The 24,775-nt window shown below is 39.4% G+C and overlaps 2 protein-coding genes and 1 pseudogene across 2 annotated transcripts; all 3 read right to left on the bottom strand.

Moving 5' to 3' along the window:
• Positions 1-501: 501 nt before the first annotated feature.
• On the bottom strand, positions 502-2,433 carry LOC143881110 (pentatricopeptide repeat-containing protein At2g20710, mitochondrial pseudogene; annotated as a pseudogene).
• An 879-nt stretch (positions 2,434-3,312) lies between these two features.
• Positions 3,313-9,980, bottom strand: LOC143880640 (uncharacterized). The gene is made up of 4 exons (XM_077383618.1): positions 9,917-9,980; positions 4,730-5,641; positions 4,382-4,514; positions 3,313-3,928 (listed from the first exon to the last, which is right to left on the bottom strand). Exons 1-4 carry the CDS (start codon positions 9,978-9,980, stop codon positions 3,313-3,315), a joined length of 1,725 nt encoding a protein of 574 aa, XP_077239733.1.
• Positions 9,981-17,105: 7,125 nt separating this feature from the next.
• Positions 17,106-21,510, bottom strand: LOC143882184 (pentatricopeptide repeat-containing protein At2g20710, mitochondrial-like). Its single transcript, XM_077385646.1, has 2 exons — positions 21,194-21,510; positions 17,106-18,535 (listed from the first exon to the last, which is right to left on the bottom strand). The coding sequence occupies exons 1-2, from the start codon at positions 21,458-21,460 to the stop codon at positions 17,300-17,302; spliced, it is 1,503 nt and encodes a 500-aa protein (XP_077241761.1). The 5' UTR covers positions 21,461-21,510; the 3' UTR covers positions 17,106-17,299.
• Between the last annotated feature and the right edge of the window lie 3,265 nt (positions 21,511-24,775).

Raw genomic sequence — 24,775 nt, 5'->3', positions numbered from 1 at the left:
ATGCATAAAAAAATTTAGGCATTGGAGGTTTTATTTCAGGAGAAAAATGGCAGCACACTACTATTTTTTCAGGTCTAGCGGGTGTTTGCAACTCAAACGAGGCAGAAGCTTGAACTTTCTTTTGAGGATCAGGGTAGTAGGTAAATACAATGAAGACCCACTAATCACAGAGGGAGATTCTTCAAACGTCATCGCTTGGGCCTCTAATAACTTGGGCCTCTAATAAAGCAATCAGTCACTGAAAAATACTGGGTGTGATAGAAGAAATTAGATCTATGAGCCAATATCTCTCAGGAATTTCAACATAGGTTAAGGTGGGCTAACAAGCATGCAGACAAACTTACAAAAGGTGGTGCGGAAAAGGTGTTGGTAGTCATCAACGGTCCTCATCTTGGTGACAGGAGAGACGAAGGGGAATGAAGAAGCAGGGAGTTGGTGTATCATTCTGCACATGTAATGGGATAACCCATCCCATGTGTGTACTTAATGTAGAAGAGTTGGGATTATCAAGAAATTTCATTCCTTTTCAGATAAAAAAGTATTTAAGCTCACAAAACCCCATTCTAGGATTTCTAACCAAATTTTAGTCAATTTGTAATACATAGCATTGCATTACAGTAATGAAAAATCACATGGGGCAGTAGCCAGTTTCAGTCTAGAATGTTACCTGAAATTCCATTTCATCTCCCTTCACTCAACAAAATAAGTCTTCTCCTTTGATCTGAACAACAAGACAGTAATTTAAGATCATTGAAACTCACAAAACTGGATGCTATTTCACTTCAAAGTTGATCAAATGAATTGTGTACAACTATTGCCGGACTATAATTTGATTCCTTAGATTTGTCACTAAATAGCGTCAAACTCCATCATTATCTCACTGCCATTAGCAAAAATTTCTACATTTGCTGGGCTTTACTCTCATGATTCATACGTATTTCAGACCCTAAAATAGCTTGGTTCGAGCTTCCCGCTGATTCTGATAACCGTGTCTCTCGTGTTTCCAGGATTTCTTGTGTTTCTTTATCTGCTTCCAAACCATCCACTTTCATTTGATCGAGTACACCAGAGACGGGCTTTCCAGCTGCAATGTAAGTCCTAAGCAACCTGTCGTAAACACCCCTTGTCAAAGGCACCAAAGGCTTGAGTAACCCTACAAATTCCTCCGCTCCTTCAACATCGCCCAGCCCTTCAAAGTGTTCAAGACACTTAGCAGCAAAGTCAGGATTTAGCCTCCACCCAGGATAAGCAACCAACATTGCCTTTTTCATCGACTCTGCCGCCTTTGAGATCTGATTATCCTCCAAATACCCAACTGCCATACGATACCATGTAATCACGTCAGGCGTCTTTCCTCTCTCTAAGGCCTTGTTTACAAATGATTCAGCCTTGGCTAAAAGACTATTTTTACAATAAGCTGAAATTAGCCGATTTGGTACCCTGAAATCATAGCAAGTGCACCCAGATTCCCAGTCCTCCACGATCTTCTCAGCCCCCTCGATATCATCCAATTTCAATAGTGAGTTTATCATGTTTAGATAGGACGCAATGTTCAACTTCTCCGGCAAAGACTTGTTCAGATCCCAGATTCTATAGATCTCATCTTTCTGTCCTAAGCCTGCATAGAGAGTGAGGAGAAAGTTGTAAGCAACCCTTTTCTTCACAATGATTAATCCCTCCAATTTTTTTAGCATTGCTAGAGCTTTGTCTACCGAACCCACTTTCGTATACCCAACTGCTGCGAGTGAATACACATCCCAATCCATGATGATTTTGGGATCATTTTGCATCTTTTTCAAAATATTTTCCATCCCATCAATATCGGAGATGGCTGTATATGCACTCATTCGGATGCAGAACGTGAATTTGTCGGGAGGTATTCCCTTTTCCTCCATTCCTTGCATCAGGATATCTAGTTTTTCATGCTCTCCAGCCTGATAGTAAAGTTTCATCAATGCATTATATGCAAGAGAATCATCGAACCCCAAGCCCTTCATTTTCTCAAAGACGGTCTCCGCCTTCTCAACAGATTTATCATGTGCATAACAGTTAAGAAGAGCACCATATGTTTTTAAGTCCTTTGACGGCTGAGGAATTTCACTGAAATACTTCTCTGCATGTTCTAGGCCGTGAACCTTACAGATCAAGTCTAGTCGAACTGCAATGTCTCCATGTGAGAGACCAAAACGCCTTTGGTCAGCCATCCACTGGGATATCTGAAAAAAGAAAAGACATGAAATGAGGTTATCATTCAGTAGTATAAAGATTATTCGGTAACTTCTATTGTTAGAGGTGATCTGATCTGTAGTGACAAATCTACTACTAAGTGTATCACTGCAGCTTAAGAACCCAGTAGCGCATAGACGTGCCAGGTCCTAACAATTCAGTATTTCAAAATGTGGGACAAAATGCGGTTAAACTTTTGGATAAAGAATGCTTGGATAACGTTGTGGTTGAAGTGGATAAGGCATCGCTAGAATTGTTTGATACCTTACCCCTTTGAGTGCTCCTTAAGGTATGGTTGTATTTTTTTTCTTTTTTTCTGCTTAATTTTTCACAACTAGTTTGGGACAAAGGCTTTGTTGAGTTGAGTTGAGTTGAGTTGAGTTGAGTTGAGTTGAGTTGAGTTGAGTTGAGTTGAGTTCTGCTTAATTTTTCTATATTGACCTTCTCGGTCTCCCTTTTCCTAATTTAATCGACATCATTAAAAAGAAAGGTATAAAGGGGTCAACTAGGGCAAGTCAACGATGACGAGGGGGAGTTTTGAAACTATGCCTAAAATAGCATATTTCCAACTCTTCTGTGGATGTTACCTTTACTCCCAATCGCTTCCACTAACTAAGGTTCTAATCTCATCAAACCAGCCATATAACTGTCACATGTATGTTCAGATTTCAGAGTATCATAACGCTACATCGCTTAAGGGCCGGGCCTGGGATATCAATGAAGCAACAAAACTAACTACCAATTCAAGTGAACAGGTTAAGAAATTGGGAATTGTAGTATCTGAGTTGGAACCATACAATCTATGAAGCACGGGTGCGGGTGCGACACGACACGGGTACGCAGGTACGTGATTTTCCAAAAAATTCGGGTGCGGGTGCGTTGAATATAATAATATTTTTATTATTTTATTATATATTTATAAAAAAAAGAAAAAAGGAGAGCAATCAAATAACAATAACATCACCAAAATAGAAAATTCTAATATTACTCTTTATTTCAAACGTGATTAAGTTCATCATTAAAGCACCAAAATAACATAAAGCACTAAAAAAACATAAAGCATTAATGCATCATCAATCCTTATTCCTAGAAGTCCGTCGCCTCGTCTCCAATATCGACAACATCGTCCTCTACGTCGTCGGTAAAAATAATGGACTCCAGCTCCGGCTCATCCAAAGAAAGACTAGCAACTTCAAGTACCCCTACATCCTCGCAAGAATCAAATGTATCGCCACCTATGTCCCACATCTTTGTCTCTCCTTGCTTATATTGTGGAGTTTGTCTTGAGAGAAGCCGAAGATTGCTATGAACGAAAACTAAACCTTGAGCTCGTTGTGGAGTTATCTTGTTCCTCTTGAGAGAATGCATAAAAGAGTAAGTGCTCCAATTCCTCTCGGCACAAGATGATGATGAAGGTTGCATAAGAATCTTCAAAGCTATGCTTTGAAGCATAGGGGCACATGTACCATGGATGGCCCACCACTCATGAGGCTTGATAGTGAACCGTTCATTGATGGAATCAACATCATTGAATAATCCGGACTTCATGGAGAATTTAGCGAACTCCACATTAGCTCTCGTGCGGTCCTCGGAATTGGTGAAGTACCTCTTGAAGCACTTTATCCTCTCGGTATAAATTTCCGCATCTTTATGTGGAGGCACCCGACTCGAATCTTCACTGAGCCATTGCTCACTATAATACCTTTAAAAAAGAAAAAACTAATTTAGCTTCAAATTTCAAGTTAAAAGTTAGAACTTAGAAATAAATATAAATAGCTAATAATCTAAATAAATTTAAAGTCACCTAACCTTGGATTCAATGAATGAGCCAAGCAATGAAGTGGAGTGTTGCTCTTGTTCCAACGAGCAACAAGAATCTCGTGCACCACGTCAAAAAATTTGGACTCTTCTTCTTTCCTTCCTTCCTATATATCGCCGCCCTTACTTTCTCTATCATGGTATCCCACAAATCATAAACCAAGTGAAGGCAAGGCGTATCCATGTCACACTCTCTAAGCATGTCATAGATGGGGGATGTAAATGCGAGTATGTAGTCAATAGAATCCCACCATACGTCATCTAACACCTTCTCTTTTACAAACCTCGCTTTCCCCAAGTCATCCTCTCTATAACAAGTCCATTTGTCGCTAATAACCATTGCTTGCTAATAACCATTGCTTGAAGACCTTGCTTTAAGAGTTTCAATCTCTTAAGCATAACAATAACACTCGCGAATCGAGTCTCCGCCACGAAAAGCAACTTCAAAGTGTTGAACTCGTTGAATATGGCTAGTCTCATGGAATGATTCATTATGAAATTCTTAATGATCCTAGCATCTCCCGAAACATCCGTTATCCAACTACATTCGTCATATGTAACTTGATTTGCTTCCACATTCTTCGTCGCACATATGTTCTTCAAAGCAAGGTTGAGGGTGTGCACCCCACATGGGGTCCAAAAGATGGAAGGAAATTGTGCCTCAATAAGTTGCCGGCCGCCTTACAATTTGCGACGTTGTCGGTAATTACTTGGACAACATTTTCATGCCCAACTTCCATAATTACCTCCTTCAACAAGTTGGCAATGAAATGTTTGTCCTTTGTCTCCCCCGAACAATCTACCGCCTTGAGAAACATAGGGCTACCCTCGGTTACCACCATGAAGTTAATGAGAGGCCTCATTTGTGAGTCACTCCATCCATCACTAACAATGCTCACCCCTTTATCCTTCCATGTATCTCTAAGGGGTTGCAACATATCAACATTTGCCATCTCTTTTTGTAGTAGAGTCGTCCTTAGCAAGTTGTACCCCGGAGGCAAATAACCAAAAATTGGATTGTTGGACGCATAAGAGTATGAACTCGCATAGTGTGGGTTTCTTGCTAGGTGAAATGGCAAGCCACCTGAGTAAAACATCCGAGCAATCTCGCCATGTAGGCGATCACGGGCCGCCATGTTGAATGCCTTTTCAATAGCACTCACACTTCCACTTGGACCACTTGTCTTCCTCCTCTTTAGATCAAAACGTGGAAGGACAGGTATATTACTTGGCCAACTCAATGATCCACTACTTGATGATGGCGGTAATGGCACTCTCTTGGGAGCATTTTGCTTCATACGCTCTTTGCATTCTTCCTCAAACCTTTGCATTGCAAGTAGATCACTTGCTTTCACTTTAGGACATGGTCCGATTCCTTGTCCCGTTATCTTCAACAAGTGCGTCCTAACCCTTGTGTAGGAGCTACTGAACCTCTTACTGCAAAAATTGCATTGCCACCTCACATTCCCTCCACCCTTAGGATCTTTATCAAATCTAGAGACATGCTTCCATAAAGGCTTCGACAAATCTTCATCAGTAGAAGACGTATGTGCGGCTTGGGCGGCATTACTAGCACCGGATGAAGACATTCTAAAATCTATTAAACAACAAAAACAAAAATTAGTCAGTTATTGTACATTTGTACCCAAAAATGTAATGAGCCCCAAATAGATTTTTGGACTCAAAATTAAACAGAACAGGGCCTAAACTGAACAAGTGAATAGGGCCTAAACTAAATAGGGCCTAAAATGAACAGGGCAAAATCACTAAATGTAATGAGCCCCGAACAGATTATTGGGCTCAAAATTAAACAAAATTTTAAATCCAATAATCAGTTTTGCATTGCAGAATTCAAACAGATTATTGCACAAATAATTAGTAGTGGACTGAAAAAAAAAATAGGGGGAGCAGTAAAGCCTATTCTCTAGCAAATCCCATATACAAGCAAATACCAAAATTCCATATACTAGCAAATTAGCAATTAGCAAATCCCATATACTAGCAAATCCCAAAATACTAGCAAATCCCAAAATTCCATAGCAAATTGCCAAATTCCATATAAAACAGTTTTCAGATTTAAGGCCCTGTTCGTTTCAGATTTTGACAACCGATTGTGCTCCCAAAAGGGAAAAAGCCCAAAACCTATTTGGAGATTATGACAACTGATTGTCAGCCCTAAATAGGTTTGAGGCTGATAATCAGTTGCCAAAATCTCAAACGAAAAGGGCCTAAGTTTGGAGATTATGACAACTGATTGTCAGCCCTAAACCTATTAATCTGAGGAAATAGGTTTGGGGAACATAATCAGTTGCCATAATCTGAGGAAGGAAAAAGAAAAAGAAAATGGGAGGAAGAGAGAGAGAGAGAGTTGTATACAGAGAGAGAGAGAACGAGCAGTAGAAAGGGAGAGGGAGAGAGAGAGAGATACCTTTAAGAGAGTGGAAGGGAGAGCCGGAGAGAGAGCCGGAGGTTCCGTCGGAGGAGGGAGAGCCGGAGAGAGAGGCGGAGGTTCCGTCGGAGGAGGGAGCCGGAGGGGGAGGGAGAGCGAGATATATATATATATATATATATATATATATGAGCCGGAGGTTCCGTCGGAGGAGGGAGAGCCGGAGCGAGATTCCGTCGGACGACGGAGCCGGAGGGAGAGGGAGAGGAAGAGGGAGAGAGAGAAACATATATGAGTTAGGGTTTGAAAAAAACCCAAATCGTGGTTTTAATAATTTTTTTAAAGACCCCCCACCTTTTACTCCACACACACCCCACCCCATTATGTATAAACCCCGATTTTTACCCCCCACACCCCCCTAACTTAAGTTTTTTTCTTTTTTTTTTTTTTTTTTTTAAAGTTAAACGTGTCAGGTACCCCAAACTCACCCGATTCACAAAAGATCGTTTTTCTAAAAATAATCTCTAGGGTGCGTACCCGGGACGTAACCGTACCGGATACGCACTCGAGCGTACCCGTACCGGATACGCACCCGACACGGGTACGAGGGTTTTTTAGGGGTACCCGTGCTTCATAGCATACAATATAAGCTTTATCTGAAAACAAAATTCAAGAAATATATTTTACAAACCAAGCAAAAACAAGCCAACAAACGAAGCTTCAACAATGGAATCAACTTTGCAAAAGTCCATAGAAAATATAGTTCAAAACCCATGAAGAGGATTCATGAAAACAAAATTCAAGACATATTGAAAATAAATTGTTCACTTCAAATTTTAAAATAAAAAAGAACTCAAACCAGTACATTTCTCATAAATTAGTGGTGACAGTAGTCAACAGGGAGGAGACAAGTGAATTTATCAGGAACTTAACCCATAGAAGTGGTTAGTGTTAGGCTGTCAACGTCGTAGAGTACTGGTATGGGTGTCATTACCAATGTATAGAGAGAGAAAGAGAGAATGAGCATCATTCCCATGAAATCCAAGCAAAATTCCACCTTTTTGTGGATTTTGGCTTGGATTTCATTGGGAAGGGATAGCGGTCGGATCAGCCTCTTGGACCATTTTGAGGGAAGGATCAGTCCTTTGTGTGCAAGAAAACAATTTCTGGACAAATTTCTTCATTCCCTCCGAAAAAGGCTACGTACATGTTATTTATGCCAAAATGGAAATCCCACTTGGCAGCCACTTGACCATTTCCACTAAAGCTCCAACCCAAGCCAATCTAGGTATTGAAACCTTTATCTCTAAGAATCCTACTCATACCAAACAATTAGAAAGCTCAACTCAACTCAACAAAGCCTTTGTCCCAAACTAGTTGGGGTCGGCTAAATGAATCCTTTAGAAAAATTTCATGAAAAAGGTGAAAGGAATCTACCCGGCTCTAATCCTGGCCCTAGTTGGGTTCTTCTACGTGGATCATTTTCTTCAATTCTATCCTATCCAAGGTCATGTTCTCTGTTATGTTCCTAACTATCAAGTCTTTCCTCACTGTTTCTATGCAAGTTGCTTTCAGTCTGCCCCTATCTCTTTTTACTTCATCAACTTGGCACGAGTCGCCTCTTTTCACTGGAGCATCCAAAGGTTTGAGTTGGATATGTCCAAACCATCTTAAGCGGTGCTCTCTCATCTTCTCCTCAATTGGTGCCACCCCCACCTTAATTCTATCTAACCTTGTGTGGCCGCACATCCATCTAAGCATTCACATCTCCGCTACACTCATCTTATGCACATGCTGCTTCTTGGTGGCCCAACATTTCGAGCCGTACAGCATGGCTGGCCTCACAGCTTTCTCATAAAACTTTCCCTTCAACTTAGTAGGGATTTTATGGTTGCATAGAACTCCTGTGACAAGCTTCCACTTCAACCAACTTGCTCTTATTCTATGGTTAACATCCTCTTCAATCTCTCCTTCCTTACGTAGAATTGAACCACGATAGCGAAAGATATCCCTCTTAGGTACCTCCTGTCCAGACATATTTACTATATCCTCGTCCTGCATCCTTATATTACTAAAGTTGCACTCCATATACTCTGTCTAAGTCCTACTCAGTCTAAAACCTTTGGATTCCAAAGTAGTTCTCCATAACTCTAACTTAACATTTACTCCTGCTTTGGTTTCGTCGATTAATACTATGTCATCTGCAAATAACATAAACCACGGCACCTCATCTAGGATACCCTCCATAAGCTCATCCATAACTAGCGTAAAAAGATAAGGGCTTAGAGCTGATCCTTGGCTCAGTAATATTGTAATTGGAAACTCACTAGACGTGTCATCCGTGGTTCTGACACTAGTTACTGCTCCACCATACAGATCCTTAATCAAATCGACATATTTAGTAGGCATTTTTTTCCTTTCAATGACCCACCATATAACAGCCCTGGGAACCCAATCATACGTTGTCTCCAAATCAATGAAAACCATATGAAGGTCCTTTTTATTTTCTCTAAATCTCTCCATTAACCGCCTAATCAAGAAGATAGCTTCCATAGTCGGTCGTCCGGGCATGAAGCCAAAGTGATTCTCTGACACCTTAGTCTCTTTTCTTAGTCTATGCTCAATTACCAAACAATTAGAAAGCAAAGTCCAAAAATTAAAAAAATCCGACCTAATTTATTACATTCTAAGTGAGACCCATCTAGGCACGTAACACTAATGCAAGCAAGCATGGAAGTGAAGCGAAATCAAATGAAGATTAGATTCAACTTCATACCAAGAGAGTCCCATTTGTGTGAAACAACCAATTACACCAAAACCTTAAGCTGTTAGAGTTGGTGTTATTTAATCATTTATACATTAACGCTCCCCCTCACGTGTGGCCCTCATTTTTTTGGTGTGTCTGTGTGTGTGGAGGTGGGGGGTGGTAGCTGTATACGTGGATTTTTAATATCAAGGAGTTGTTGGGTTTTGAAACCAGGGCCTGCGACAAGGCAATAGCTCTGATACCCTGTGAAACAACCAATTACTCCAAAAGCTTACGCTGTTAGAATTGGTGTTATTTAATCATTTACACTTCAACAATTTGTAAAGTAGTGATTGGTTGCACGACCGTCCTCCCGGAGAGTAGTGGAAAGAGGTAGGGGTTTCATTACCAATATAATATAAAGAGTGAAAAGAGAGACAGAGAAGTGAGAGAAAAGACAAAACCTTTTCCACTATTCATCTACCAAAATTTTACCATTTCCGTAAAAATTTGGTTGGAACTTGGAAGATGAACACTAATGCCATATGCGCGCCACATGAGAAAAAAAGGAGTCGAGTGGAATTTCATTGCAACTTTAGCAACCAAACAAAGAATCGCCATTCATTAGCATTTGAAATTCGAATGATCAAAGAAGAAGAAAAATGCAAAGAAAGGAAAAAGAACTAAATCCTAAAATGAAAAGCAGAAAGAAGAAAAAAAACAAGAGAAAATGATACCTCGAGGGCGTGCTTGAATCTTCTGTGATTCCTGAGCCTTTTCACCATAGACCCGAGCTCCCATTTCTCGATTTTCCTTCCTTCTTCGATCCATTTCTCCACCACTGGAACGATCGAAACCCTAGGGTTTCTAACAGGAAAAACCCTCTTGTATAAAGAATCTGTGGATTGAGTGGTGGTTAGGGTTTGGGTCGTGAAGGGAAAAACCCTAGCAAGCCTAGGGCAACATTTATTACGGAACGAAATAAGCCTGGTCCAGTTCATTGGCTTAATTTTGAATGACCCATCATATAAATTTTCCTATAAATGTTACCATATTATTAATTACACAGTTCTTCTGTGTAAGGATCATCCTATGAAATGATTTTTAGGGCACACCTTAATTACATTGTGGCCCATCAAATGAACCGTTTGGATCTTCTTACGGTGTAAGCCATATAGTACTTTCTGAAAAATACTAGACTATACGGGCATAATGGTGTAAGCCATATAGTACTTTCTGAAAAATACTAGACTATACGGGCTTTATGCCGTACAGGAACTCCAATTTAAGGTTGTGGCCAAAAAAATCATTTCCATAGGATGATCCCAGCCCTCTTATGGCCAATCTTCGATCCTACTAACTGGTTTTTCCACTAACTTGGAAGCAATTACAGAACACTTAAGTGATATATATAGAATCAAATTTTGATAACTATGTAAAGAGACTAATCTAATTCAATAAAGTTGGCTAATGTATCCAGGTTACCCCATCCAATCCATTTGCTCGATCTACCTCCAAGATGATCTAATGGTGAGATCTTAACCCAACCCAACCGTTGGATGTCACATATTCTAACAGTTTTGCGTTTCATTTTGAAAAGAAAAACAGATACTAATTTTAGTAGTTAAACAATAATAGAATAAAACATTACTAGAAAATTATAAGAAACCTATATTTCAGTTGAATTTAATAAAAACGTATTTTACCTTTTAAAACATCTTTTGGGCATGATATTTGCTTTTGATGGGTCTAATTACTAACTATATAAATATTACAAATAAAAAAAAATAGAACAAAAATCATAAAAAATACAAATAAAACCGAAATTTTGGTACATCTTTCAAATGCGTCACTTTGATGAAGAGAAAGTCTCCTCCTTCACTCCTTTAGGCCTTGTTTGGATTGTAAGAATTTTCTAGAAACGTTTGGAAAAGAAAAACGTTCCAAAATTTCAAGCTTTTACATTGTCTAATTACACATGAAAAAAGTAACTTTAATAACAATCGTTCAAAGTTTTATTTACAGGGACTTTAATTTATAATATTATCTCTAAAACTTATTATTGGCTTATGGGGCCAGCGATGCCCCTTGTGCTCAGAGGGCTTTGATTGTATCAGATTAACCCTGTCCGTCCCAGGGGCGGAGCCTGGAATTTTCTTGAAGGGCGGCAAATTTGCTTGGGGGTGAGAGCCAAGAGGATGTCTCTTGTAGCACGTTAAGGGCCCACCGCTTTACACTACACTTCATATTTTGATGTAATGGGACCCACTATTTACACATGGATGGGGTCCACTATTTTACACCCATGCATAGCATGTCCCAAGAATGCTAGTGATTTAATAAATTCCAAGCCCCCCCCCCCCCCCCCCCCCCCCCCCCCCCGCCCCCCCCCCCCCCCCCCCCCCCCAAACTAAAATAAAATAGAATAGAATTGCTTTTTACTTTGAAATTTTCAATAATTCCTAAAATTTTACATGTTGCGGTGAACCTGAAATACTATATTTTTTAAAAAGGTACTATGAGGCCCACTTCATAGGATCATCCAAATTGTTCATTTGTAAGGGTGTGGCTCTTTGGCGTAAAGTCATGGGTTTGCTCCCCAGTGACGAGCGTTCGAATCCCCCCTTGCTTACCTGATGCACGTGGTTTCCGGGTGATTGTGCGTATCCGTAGGGAAATAGTCCTACCCCCGAAGGGGGTGGGGACACCCTTCGTTACCCCAAAAAAAAAAAAAAGAGAGAAAGGGGAGGCCATTAGAGAGAGGGAGGGGTGCAATTGCCTATATAAACAGGTACGAATGGAAAATTTTCATAATCTTAGGGGCGCAACTGCCCGCCCTTGACCCCCGTAGATCCGCCCATGGTCCGTCCCATTCTGGTGCTACTCTATGTTGACCTTTAATTTATAATGCATGTGTTGTTGACACTAGTTGAGCTATGTTTTGTGTAGAGTAGATGAAACACAAAACGAAATAGACATGTATTCAACAAATTTATAGCTACTTCCGAACCAAACGGAATGAGATTCTCGTGATCCAAAATGAACATGGCCTTAGAGTTCGACATCCCATGCCTACGATAATGGCACTACACGCATAAAAGGTAGTGCCATTTTTACAATGGCACTACACGCTTTATAAGTCACATTCCATTTTTATTGGCCATTAGTAGTTTCATTGAAATTGTAATCACCTTTAGTAGGGTCGGCCCAACATCATTGTAAAAGTTGAGACCCCATTTTGTCCTGGTGGTCATAGTTATCAAAATGTGATTCGGCAATAAAACGGGGCGGCAAAAATTTGAGTTTAATACGGTTTTGGTTGAAAAAAAACGTAGTCAAAAAAACCGAAACACAAAAAAAAATATTTAAAATTTTGTAATTTACAAAATATAGTCGGGGTAAAGTTGGAAGGTTAGCATAAAAACTTGTTTAATACGTTTAAAAGTTAAAACGGATTTTAAACGTTTTCCACACACAAAAAAAACGGAATAATTTTCACCGGAAAAGTTTTAAACGGAGTTTTTAAACAGCAAACCATTAAAACGAGTTTTAAACCGCCGGGGGGGGGGGGGGGTATGACTGGTGTGGTAGCAACCTATCGAAGATTTCACTTAAAAGCTAAGTATACACTTCAAAGCTAATTAATTTTAAGGGGGCTGATATCTCCACGACCATATTTTGATAACGGGACGAATCACCTTTTTTTTATGCTTCTAGCCTATTATAGTAGAAGCCTTAGAACGAATCATACTCTGGCTTGGAAGAGTCAAACCTTAGAACCAGTTTTGTTCTGAAACCATGTGCAAAATACGATGGTGTGAGAACAAAACTGGTTCTAAGGTTTCACTTTTCTCTCCCTCTCAATCTCTTTCTATCCCTTTCTTACAACATGACCTAAAATTCTTACAAAAATTTAAGACGTGATTTATGTAGAAAAATCAAGAATGCAGATATAAATCTTGTATGAGATTAAGGAATAAGCATGACAAAGACACTTAAAGCTCTATCTTAAATACTTATTTCTCAATTATTTTAGAGCTACCGAAAGGTAAAGTCACCAGGATACAATGCCCACGTTTTCTATTATTCAAGAACAAACCTAATGACTTTGAGTTGAGAGAGAAAGGAGAACCCAACTCTAGAAATTCTAGAAAATTCTAAAATTCATCGGACAGAAGAGAGTGAGAATCGCCCACTCTTATGTCACTTTGAAAAAATAATGGTTTTTACGTGGTTAAATGCACATTAAGCCCTGCTAAACATGTTTTTTTTTAATTTTTTTTTTAATTATTTCATCTTGCACCAAAAAGCGAATAAAAAAGCTACTGTTAGGGGTAGAATCCGTCCTACCAATGAGCGCATGAGACATGGCCTCTTCACCGAATTTTATTGGGACTGAACCTGCGTATTATTGAGCAAGATCAAAATGGTCTTTTCACCTCCAAAATTGGTAACTTCGATTAAAAAAGTAGGTGCCCTAGAAGGGAGTTCAAATCGGGAAGCAACTGATGCAGGTGCAACGACCCACGTTGATCAAATCATTAAATATAGTTTTTCTTTTTTTTTTTGAATTTTCCTCTATCAGAAATCTTGGACGAATTCCAAGTAGTGGTCGTTCGATTAACTTTGAGTTGAGAGTTGAGAGTTGAGAGTTGAGAGTTGAGAAATTTTAGGAAAAGTAGAGAGAAGTTTTAGGAGTTTGATTTTGTTTAGGATTTTAAAAGATTGAGTTAGATATGTTTTAGAATTTGATTTAGAGAAAAAGATGGACGTCCAAAGTGGGAGAGAAATTTCAGTTTGAATAGGATTAGGAATGACCAAGAAAAGTCTATAAATATGGCCTTTGTAAAACGTTTTATTATCTTTGGAATAAAATTTGGTTGCTTGCCTCTTCTTGTTTTTTTGGAGAACGTACACAAGAGCCACCTGCTCTTTTGACCCTCCATAATAGAGCCATCTGCTGCTCTTTTGACCCTCCATAATAGAGCCACCTGCTGCTCTTCCCTTTCATAAATTTAGCCCCATATTATCACCCAATCTCCATCCTGCAAAAAAAACCATTCTAAAATCAGCCCATTGATTTCTTATACGCGCCTGCGTCAGCAACCTTCCCAAAAGCTCAATAATGTAAATAGAAACCGAGTTCCACCAAGACACTCGAAAATCTCCAAGATAAACTTGGAAACCGACTCCTTAGGGAAGTCAACCAATAAAGGAAAGTCTTCAAGAAAGGCAAGTATTTTAAACTTCTTAGGACTCCGACTCTGTAAAAGGACCTCACTCTCAAAGGTACGCATCTGAGATCTCTAGCACAATGTTACTCTACTCCTCTGCTATTTGCATTCCCTGTTGTGCCGATTCCTGACTTGAGCATCAGAGTCCAAACTCCAAGACCTCTAACATTTGTTTTTTGAGCGCATGACGTGCACATATAGAAGTATAACTCAAGCTCATCCGGCAACGAGTGGATTTCGGCAACAAGTGGATTTCGGCACCAACAGTTACAAGAATGATTGACAAACATAACCTAAGCCTCATTTTATGGAAACTGAATAGACTTGAAAGAATCCTTCCACATAAGCAACTTGAATTAGAAAATCAAATTAAAACCTTTTAAAAATAGGCGAGTGACAAATCAACTCCCATATATCTTAAATCGACTCCCCATGTGTCTTTCTCTCTCCTCTGGGTTAGAGAGAGAAAGAGGAGAGAGATAGACCCATGGGAAGTCGATTTAAGATATTTGGAAGTCGATTTATCACTGCCCTAAAAAATACTAATATACTTTGAAAAGGCTACTGATATTAGCACTATCATGTTTTGATAATTGCACTAACTCACCTTGTATTTTCTTTCTTGATTTTCTTATGATAGCTTTTATGGATATTGTGATAATCTTTCACAGCTGATCAAATAGTATTAGGCAAGGTTGGTTAATGCAATTATCTAAACATGGCTGTGCCAATATAGTAGGCTTTGAGAATGCCCAACATCTTTTACCGTGCATACAGTAGTAAAAAAAGGGAGATGATATTTGCACTCCCCTGCATTACGTGCACGGTCCCCTTATAACCTGATTTGACGTGAAAAGTGGGCAACTTTTATGTTTTTTTACATCAAATCACGTCATAAGGGGGCACATGCGTAATGTAGGGGAGGTGAAAATATCACCGCCCTAAAAAAAGGTAATAATCCCCACAAAGATGAGGACTAACTAATGGGGGACTCTCCACCGTAATCTTTCACTTGCATTCATTCAAAAAATAAAGTATTTTTTTTATGAGAAAAGTGTTCCTGCGCAGGAACCTCCCTTTGCAGGCCACAAAAAGCGACCAATCGGTGGCTTTTCAAGCCACTTAAGTGCAGGGAAGCTCCCTGCGAAAGAACACTTTCCTCATTTTTTATTCACAATATGTTTTCATCTGCTTTTTCCAAGCATTTCCATCTTCCTTTGTTTGTTCTTGAAAATGACTATGCTTAGGCTGTATTCAGACAAGATCCGCCCGTGTTTATGGGTTACGATCTGTTAGGATTTTGACTTTATCGTGGCCTTGAAAGATAATTTAGCCATTAATCTAAGTTTTCTTTCGTTATACTCTTTGTAAACATGTTAAGGCCAACAAAGAAATGCCACAGCCTAAAATCCACTCAGTATTGGATGATCCTAATTCTCAGTAGCCTGCTGGTGGACATTTCAGAAAATAAATAAAGTAATCATTCAAATTCAAGCTCCAGGCATGGTTTTAAAATTTTGGTTTCGGTACAATTTAGGCCGAAATTCAGTAGGAAGTCCAGAAATTTCGTTTTCTGAGACGAAATTACAAAAATTTCGGAATTTCGGCTGAAATTCTGTAAGGGCCTGTTTGGATACCTCATGCATTTGTATTTTGATTTGGATTTGAGTTGTGGGTACAAAATACATCAATCACCTTCATGACCATGTTTTAAGAGAGAGAAAGAGAGAGAAGGAGGGAGGGGGGGGGGGGATGTATCGCTGCCGCCGGAGCAACATCGAGGAGCAGCGACGGGGAAGGAAGTTGCCACAAACATTGATTTCCAAAGAACGTTTCGAACAGATTTGAAAATTGGAATTTTTTTCACTGTTGTAGATGATTTAAAAATCTAAGGATCTGATCCAGTTCAAGATATCAACTAAATCCAAATCTAAATCTCGTGGGTATCCAAATGTGTCCTAAAGAAATAAAAAGGGCATTTTTGGTAGGTCCACCAGATGAATAGTAAGTAATGTGTAGGCCCAATCAGTATCAATAGTGTCTTTCCTAAGAACATCACATACAAAGCTTTATTATGAAAGAATTTTCCATGCTCGTTGTCAATCCAAGCTCAGATAGTCAATTGGTTAGGTGAGTGAGAGAGCCCGTAATGGCCACTACCCTGTGTACTGAAAACCAACTAGTCAGATAAATCAGAAGAGGCTTTGATCAAATCAAATCAACGGTAAAATTCTGACATTAACATATTCATAAGAAAAATGCAAACTCTGTTTGGCTGCAAGAAATCCTAACTTTGCCGGAATCTTGCTTGGATTAGAACGGCCAATAACCCAAAATCCCCTGCTTGGTAGGGTAAATGCGGAGAGGATGGAGAATGAAGTAGGGAGTGGTGTGTACATAATGTAGAACAGTTGGGAGTATCAATAAATTTCGTTACTTTTCAAATAAAAAAAGTAATTAGGCTAACAAAACCACATTCTAGGATTTCATACCAAATTTTAGTCAATTTGTAATACATAGCATTGCACTGCAGTAATGAAAATCAGATGGGGTAGCAGCCAGTTTCAGTCTAGAATATTACCTGAAATTCCATTTCATCTCCCTTCACTCAACAAAATCAGAGTCTTCTCCTTTGATCTGAACAACAAAAGAGTAATTTAAGATAATTGAAAGTCACAAAACTGGATACTACTACGCTTTGAAGTTGATCAACTGAATTGAGTAAGACTTGAATTTGAATCATTAGATTTGTCACTGAATTAACATTCATAAAAAAGAAAAAAAAAGATTTGTCACTGAATAGCCCTAAAACTTCATGAGTATCTCACTGCCATTAGCAAGATTTTCTACATTTGGTGGGTCTTGCTCTTATGATTAATAGGTATTTCAGATAACTGTGTCTAGTGGTTCAAGGATTTCTTGTGTTTCTTTATCTGGTTCCAAACCATCTGTTTTCATTTGATTGAGCACACAAGAGACTGGTTTTCCAGCTGTAATGTAAGTCCTAAGCAACCTGTGGTAAACATCCCTTGTCAAAGGCACCAAAGGCCTGAGTAACCTTACAAATTCTTCTGCTCCTTCCACATCGCCCTGCCCTACAAAGTGCTCAAGACACTTGGCAGGAAAATCAGGATTTAGCCTCCACCCAGGATAAGCAACCAACATTGCCTTTTTCATCGACTCTGCTGCCTTTGAGATCTGTTTATCCTCCATGTACGCCATCGCCAAACAATACCATGTAATCACATTAGGCGTCTTTCCTCTCTCTAAGGCCTTGTTTACAAATGATTCAGCCTTGGTTAAAAGACCATTTTTACAATAAGCTAAAATTAGCCGATTTGGTACCCTGAAATCATAGACAGTGCACCCAGAGTCCCAATCATCCACGATCTTCTCAGCCCCCTCGATGTCATCCAATTTCAATAGTGAGTTTATCATGTTTAGATAGGACGCGTTGTTCAACTTCTCCGGCAAAGACTTGTACAGATCCCAGATTCTATAGATCTCATCTTTCTGTCCTAAGCCTGCATAGAGAGTAAGGAGAAAGTCGTAAGCAACCCTTTTCTTCACAGTGATTAATCCCTCCAATTTTTTCAGCATTGCTAGAGCTTTGTCTACTGAACCCACTTTCGTATACCCAACTGCTGCAAGTGAATACACATCCCAATCCATGATGATTTTGGGATCCTTTTCCATCTTTTTCAAAATATTTTCCATCCCATCAATATCGGAGATGGCTGTATATGCACTCATTCGGATGCAGAATGCGTATTTGTCCTGAGGGATTCCCTTTTGCTCCATTCCTTGCATCAACATATCTAGTTTTTCATGCTGTCCTGACAGATAGTAAACCTTCATCAATGCATTATATGCAAGAGGCTTGTCGAGCCCCAACTCCTTCATCTTCTCGAAGAGGGTCTCTGCCTTCTCGATATATTTTTCTTGTGCATAGCAATTGAGAAGCGCACCATATGTTTTTAAGTTCTTTGATTCTTGAGGAATTTCATTGAAATACTTCTCTGCATGCTCTAGGCCATGAACCTTGCAGATCAAGTCTAGCCGAACAGCAATGTCACCACCTGAGAGGCCAACACGCCTTTGGTCGGCCATCCACTGGGATATCTGAAAAAAAAAAAGGAAAAAAAAAGAGGTTATCATTCAGCATTATAAAGATTATTCAGTAACTTCTAATGTTAGAGGTGATCTGGTCTGTAGTGACATGAATCTTCTACTAAGTGTATCACCGCAGCTTAAGAACCCCGTAGTGCATAGATGTGCCAGGTCCTAAAAATTCAGTGTCTCAAAATGGGGATGCCGGTCAAAATGCGGTCAAAGCAAACCCTAGTCAACTTGAAGCGACGCGGCAGAGTACTCGGTTGACAGGACTGAGTAATCGTTTAACGTGGCTGGGTATTTGGTTGAGATGTTCGAGTACTCGGGAGAGTCAAAGAAGTTTTGCTTAGCATTGTAGGCAAAATGTAGAGTTGGACAAGAATGCGTCCAAGGTAAAAAGGAGTCGACTCGGGGAAGTCAACGATGATGAGGGGGAGTTTTGAAACTATGCCAAAAATAGCATATTTCCTATTACATTTAATGGAACATATAAGAGAGGTAAAGAGAAGAGACGAGAAGAGGAGAGAGAAGAGATGGAGAATACGTTGAGGAGAGTTCTTCAAGTCTCTCCAACATGAATATATATGTGTGTGTGTGTTATGACTTATGAGTAGGATTACATAGAAAGACAGAAATACCCCTCCTCAAGTGGAGTTGTATAATACGACCATTCTCAACACTCCCCCTCAAGCTGGAGTGTATATATTATACATGCCCAACTTGTTACATAAATCACTCAATATAGCCTTGTTTAGGGATTTTGTAAACATGTCTGTTAGCTGATCATTTGATCTAGTGAACACTGTGCAAATCTCCCCTTTTTGAATCCTATGACGGATGGCAGTCCACGTCCACATGCTTTGTCCTCTCATAAAGAACAGGATTCATGACCATATGAATGGCGGACATGTTGTCACAATAAAGTGAAGCAGGTGACGAGTAGGGTTAACCCAATCTCTAACATAAATGACCTTAACTAGATCAACTCGCATCCTGTATAGACCATGGCCATATACTCCGACTCTGCACTCGACCTTGATGCAATCTCTTGTTTCTTGCTCTTTCAAAACAGCAAATTACCTCCAACAAAGGTACAATAGCCATAAGTAGACCTACTATTTGCATGAGATCCTGTCCAATCTGCATCTGAATACCCATTGATCCTCATATAGCTATGTTTTCTGAAGAAGAGTCCTTTAGCAGGAGCTTACTTCAGGTATTTCACTATCTGGGTGATAGCTGACCAGTGGGGTGTCTATGGTGCACTCATGAATTGACTAACCACACTAACTGCAAAAGAGATGCCAGTAACTAAGGTTCTAATCATCAGACCAGCCATATAACTGTCGCGTGTATGTTCATATTTCAGAGTATCATAACGCTACATCGCTTTGAGGCCGGGATATCATTAAAGCAACAAAACTACTACCAATTCAAGTGATCAGGCTCAGAAATTGGATATTTTAGTATCTGAGTTGGAACTTATCTACATAAGTTCTTCGTTTTGCTTTGTCAAGTAGAAAATTTGACAAAACAATCCAATACATGAAGCACCAACAATGGTTGTGCACCAAATTGGGAACCCCCTTCTCTAGGCTTATTAAAGCTTAACTTTGATGGGTCTAACTTGGGAAACCCGCGTCCTGCAGGTATCGGTGGAGTTCTTAGAGATGATGAAGGAGAAGTTTTATGGGCTTTTGCAGAACCTATTGGAGTCACAGATGCAAGCAAAGTGGAGGTATGAACTGCCTGGACAAGGAGTGCATGGGTAGGGTGGTTGTGGAGGGAGACTCCATCAATGTCATCAGATGGCTTCGAGGTTCCCGTGTGCCTCCTTGGAGATTCACGAAGTATTATCATGAAATCAAAGATCATGCGGCCGGGTCTTCGATGATATTCAACCATGTTAAAAGATTGGCCAATAACGTGGCTGATAGATTAGCTAGAGCGGGGATAGATAAGGAAGGGCTTGAGATATTTGATTTTCTCCCTCCTTGAACTGGATCTCTTTTGTTGTTTTACATTGTACTTTGTTTTCCATATTCTTAAGAATCTATTGTATTTTTATTGGGGTTGAACATCTCGGTCCTCCCTTTCGTTTGAATGAAAGTTTGCTACCACTCAAAAAAAAAATGAAGCACCAACAATGGCATCAACTTTTCAAAAGTTAATTGAAAATATAGTTCAAAACCCATGAAGAGGAATCTGCAAGACAAAAAATCCCGAAATATATTAAAAATCAATTGTTCAATTAAAATTTTAAAATAAAAACAACTTAAATAAGTACATTGCTCGTAAATTAGAGGTGAAAGTAGTCATAAGATAGAAAACAAGCATTTAATTTATCCGGAACATACCTCATAGAATAGTGTTTAGTGTTTGGTTGTCAACCTCATATAGTACTGGTATGGGGTGTCATTACCAATATAGAAAGAGAAAGAGCATCATTGCCATGAAATCAAGCAAAACTCCAACTTTCTGTTAGTGTTTTTTTTTTTTTTTTTTAATACATTAAAAAAAGCATAGTTTTTTAATGTATGTGGTGTGTCTCTGATACATTCAAGAAGCTTATTTTAAAATGAGAGAAAATACAAAACACATTATACTTAAATAAAAACAGGTTAGCGTTATGAAAAGCAGCAGAAAAGAATAAAAAAAAAATCTTACCTCGAGAGCGTGCTTGAATCTTCTGTGATTCCTGAGCTGTTTCACCATAGAGCGGAGGTCCCAGTTCTGGACTTTTCTTCCTTCTTCGACCCATTTTTCTAAAACCGGAACGATAGAAACCCTAGGGTCTCCCAAGGTTGAAACCCTCTTGTATAGAGAATCTGTGGATTGAGATGCTGCATCAGTTAGGGTTTGAGTGGACAAAGGAAAAACCCCAAAAAACCTAGGGCAAGATTTCGGCAAGGAAAGAAGTCTGGTCCAGTTCATGGGCTTAGTTTTGAGTAAGCTGAGCACTCCCACCAAAGAATAGAGTTTTATGCGGTGTAAGCTTGTATATAAGATTGCAACTTGGGACAAATCGACCGGACCCCACCCGAAAATAACATGGGTGGGGTTTAGAAATCTTGGGTTTTGGATTGGGTTTGGTTTTAGATTGAAAAACCCGACTCAATCTTGGGTTGGGATTAGTGTTGCAACATGGGTCGGGTTTTACGCGACCCACATCGACCCTTCCCGAAAATAACATGGGTGGGGTTTAGAAATCATGGGTCTTGAGTAGGATTGGGGTTTAAATTGGAAAACCCGACTCAATCTTAGTTAGGGTTGGGCTTGGGGTTGCAATTTGGGTCGGGTTTTACATGACCCACATCTACTCGGCCCGAAAATAACATGGGTCGGGTTTAGAAATCATGGATCTTGGGTAGGATCGGGTTTTCTAAATTGGAAAACTTGAGTCAATCTTGGGTAGGGCCGGATTTAAAGAAAAAAAAACCCGAAACTCGACCCAACTCATATGGGTGTACTGTGACTTTCTTTGATATCTCTTGAATAACATAGAAAATTATTTTCCAATATATTGATACAATTGTTTTCATTGAGGTGATCATGTCTGCTGTTATGTGAAAATATAGTGGCCTTAGATTTATCCACTTGATGACATAAATTTAGAGATTTTTGATGTGAAGATTTGTTTTTTCCCCTACAATCTTTAAAATTAGTCACTGTCCTACGCTAAAAAAATGAAAACCCGACCTGACCCAACCAACCTGAGAAACTATTTTGGGTGGAGTCGGGTTTACGAATCTTGGGTTTTCTTGTAAAAAATTAGACCTGACTTGACCCGACATAATTTTCAGGTAGGGTAGGGTTTTGGAAAACCCGACCCGCCCAACCCGAGTTGCATCCCTAGTTGGGATTAAAGAGAGAAAAAAACCAGAAACCCAACCCGACTCATATGGGTCGGTCTACTATGATTTTCTTAAATATCTCTTGAATAACATAGCAAATTATTTTCCAATTTATATTGGTATAATTGTTTTCATTGAAGTGATCATGTTTGTGAAAATGTAGTCTCCTTTCTAAATTTATACACTTGATACATAAATTTAGAGATTTTTGGTATGAAGATTTGTTTTTTTCTACAATCTTTAAAGTTAGTCACCACCCTTTCCTAAGAAATAAAATCCCGACCCGCTCAACCCGAGTTGCAACCCTACCTGTATAGTTAAGTATTTTTCAAAACAGTATTGTTCCGCTCACACCATAGGATAATCCAAAGCTATATATAGATGGGAGGCTTGGGATCATCCTATAGATATGATTTTGGGAGCACAACCCATTTACACTGGGCCCGTCAAATGGAGGGTTTGGTTCATTTGGATCATCATAAGGTGTGGACCGTACAATACTTTTTGAAAAACATCAGACTATACCAGCTTACATCATAGAAAAACTTGTAAAAAAATGATGACCCTAAGGGCACAGCTACCTTTAAATTTTTTTCATGATAAATCTGTGTCTGAATTTTTTTCATGAGAAATCAATGTCTCCAAGTGGTGTGAGAGGGGTAGGACAGGCGGGAGAACGAGAGACTTGAGAGGGCAGGAATGAGTTGAGGGTGAGAAGTAGCTAAAAAATAAGGAAAAAGCCTCACATTTGGAGTGGATTTTTTTTTTTTGTTTCCTGATTTTTCAGTGTTTTCTTTCCCTCTCATATTCCGGGAAACAAATTCCTCTCACAGCCTGCGTCACCGCTTGAAGAAGCTAAATTTATCATGAAAATAAATTCATGGTAGCCAAACGTGCCCAAAGTAGTGAGAGAAGGATAGGGTGGGTGAAGTGGCTAAAAATCAGGAAACTAGTGTCCTTGAGTGACGAGGAGGGGCTAAAAATCAAAATCTCTCTCCTCGTAGTGCCCTACGCCTCTCACCACTGGCACTTGGTGTTTCGATACACTTGGCCACACCAATTTATCGTAAAAAAAAAAAAATCCCTTGCTTCCAAACATGGCCTTACTGTACACCAAAGCTTTGTAACATAAACCGTTCCCACGGTCTGATCAAGTATTTGTTTGCAAGAATTATTTTACCTGGTTTATAAGGTTGAGATACGAAGCCTCAACCATCGAGCTACAAAGCCTCAACCATCAATTCGCAACTAAGTTGTACCTCTCCCTCCTTCACATGTTTGTGTTTCGCTTGTTTCGGAGTTTCGTTTTGGAATTAAAAATGAAATTTAAAACTATGGTTCTCATGATCCAAAATGGACAGGGACTTTGGCTTTGGATACCCCATGCATATGATAATGGTAGTGCCATTTTGATAATGGCACTTCACGCTTTACTAATCACATTCCATTTTTAATGGCCATTAGTAGCTTTCCAGACATTGTAATGGCCTTTAGTAGGGTCGGCGCGACCTCTCGTTCTAAAAGATGGATAATTTAGATGAGTCAAAAGGTCGCACCCTACTGAAGATTTTGGTTTATTCATTTAATTCATCCGAGAAATGCCTTCTGCGTTGGTCCCTAGCAAATCCCAACTTAATAATCAATTAGTATACACTTAAAAAGCTAATTAGTATAAATGGGACTGATATCTGCACGACCATGTTTTGATAATGAGCCAGATCACCATTCCACAAAATGAAATGTGCATTCCCCAAAAAATCCACTATGAGGAAATGGAAGAGTTTACTACACTTTCATGAATGGAAGAAAATGAAGTCATTCAATCACCTATTTTGCACATGGTATCAGAACAGATCTTGTACTAGAATTTCATGCTTTCCAAGTCGGGTTCAAGTGTAGAACAAGGTGATTCGTTCCATTATCAAAACAGGGTCGTGCAGATATCGGGCATTTTAAAACAAAACAGTGTAATAGAATAATCCTCTGCTTTGAGGACTCAATTTCATCTTTACTTAAAAATTCTCTCGTCCCAGCCCAATTCCAAAGAGAAGAGGGGTAATACATTGTCTAAGAACTTGATTGGGAATTCAAAATATACGATTGCTGCTTTAGTCAATTGTGGAGTCTACTCTGACTAGGTTGTGAACCTGGTCGAGTTAAAGAGTAACACAGTCCTTTTCTCAGGAATGAAACAATATAGTGTGACCTCACCATATTACAATGCAGTCCAATAGGCGCGCCACACCAGGATCTATCCGTACTGGTCATCTAGTGGTTTGCTCCTTGAATTACCCATGGCCCAAAATTTACCCTAGCTCAAACCAAATGAACAGATCGTCCATTCGCAAGCCCTTGATCCAACGGTTAGGATAGCCCAATCAGAGCGATTTTGGGG

This window comes from Tasmannia lanceolata, unplaced genomic scaffold (assembly GCF_043159265.1).
Source record: "Tasmannia lanceolata isolate RefF3 unplaced genomic scaffold, GAP_Taslan_0.1 ptg000007l, whole genome shotgun sequence".
NCBI classification, from domain to species: domain Eukaryota; kingdom Viridiplantae; phylum Streptophyta; class Magnoliopsida; order Canellales; family Winteraceae; genus Tasmannia; species Tasmannia lanceolata.
The sequence above is the reverse complement of the archived record's forward strand: the minus strand, read 5'-3'. Positions and strand labels throughout refer to the sequence as shown.

Bases quoted from the DNA above. Each gene is read 5' to 3' on its own strand.
- LOC143880640 (XM_077383618.1), bottom strand. From the start codon at position 9,980: ATGGGAGCTCGGGTCTATGGTGAAAAGGCTCAGGAATCACAGAAGATT. The intron at 5,642-9,916 runs GTATCATTTTCT...GTTGTTTAATAG, and splicing joins GATTCAAGCACGCCCTCGAG to ATTTTAGAATGTCTTCATCC. The intron at 4,515-4,729 runs GTAAGGCGGCCG...CCATGAGACTAG, and splicing joins TACCGACAACGTCGCAAATT to CCATATTCAACGAGTTCAAC.
- LOC143882184 (XM_077385646.1), bottom strand. From the start codon at position 21,460: ATGAACTGGACCAGACTTCTTTCCTTGCCGAAATCTTGCCCTAGGTTT. The intron at 18,536-21,193 runs GTAAGATTTTTT...TTTTTTTTTCAG, and splicing joins GATTCAAGCACGCTCTCGAG to ATATCCCAGTGGATGGCCGA.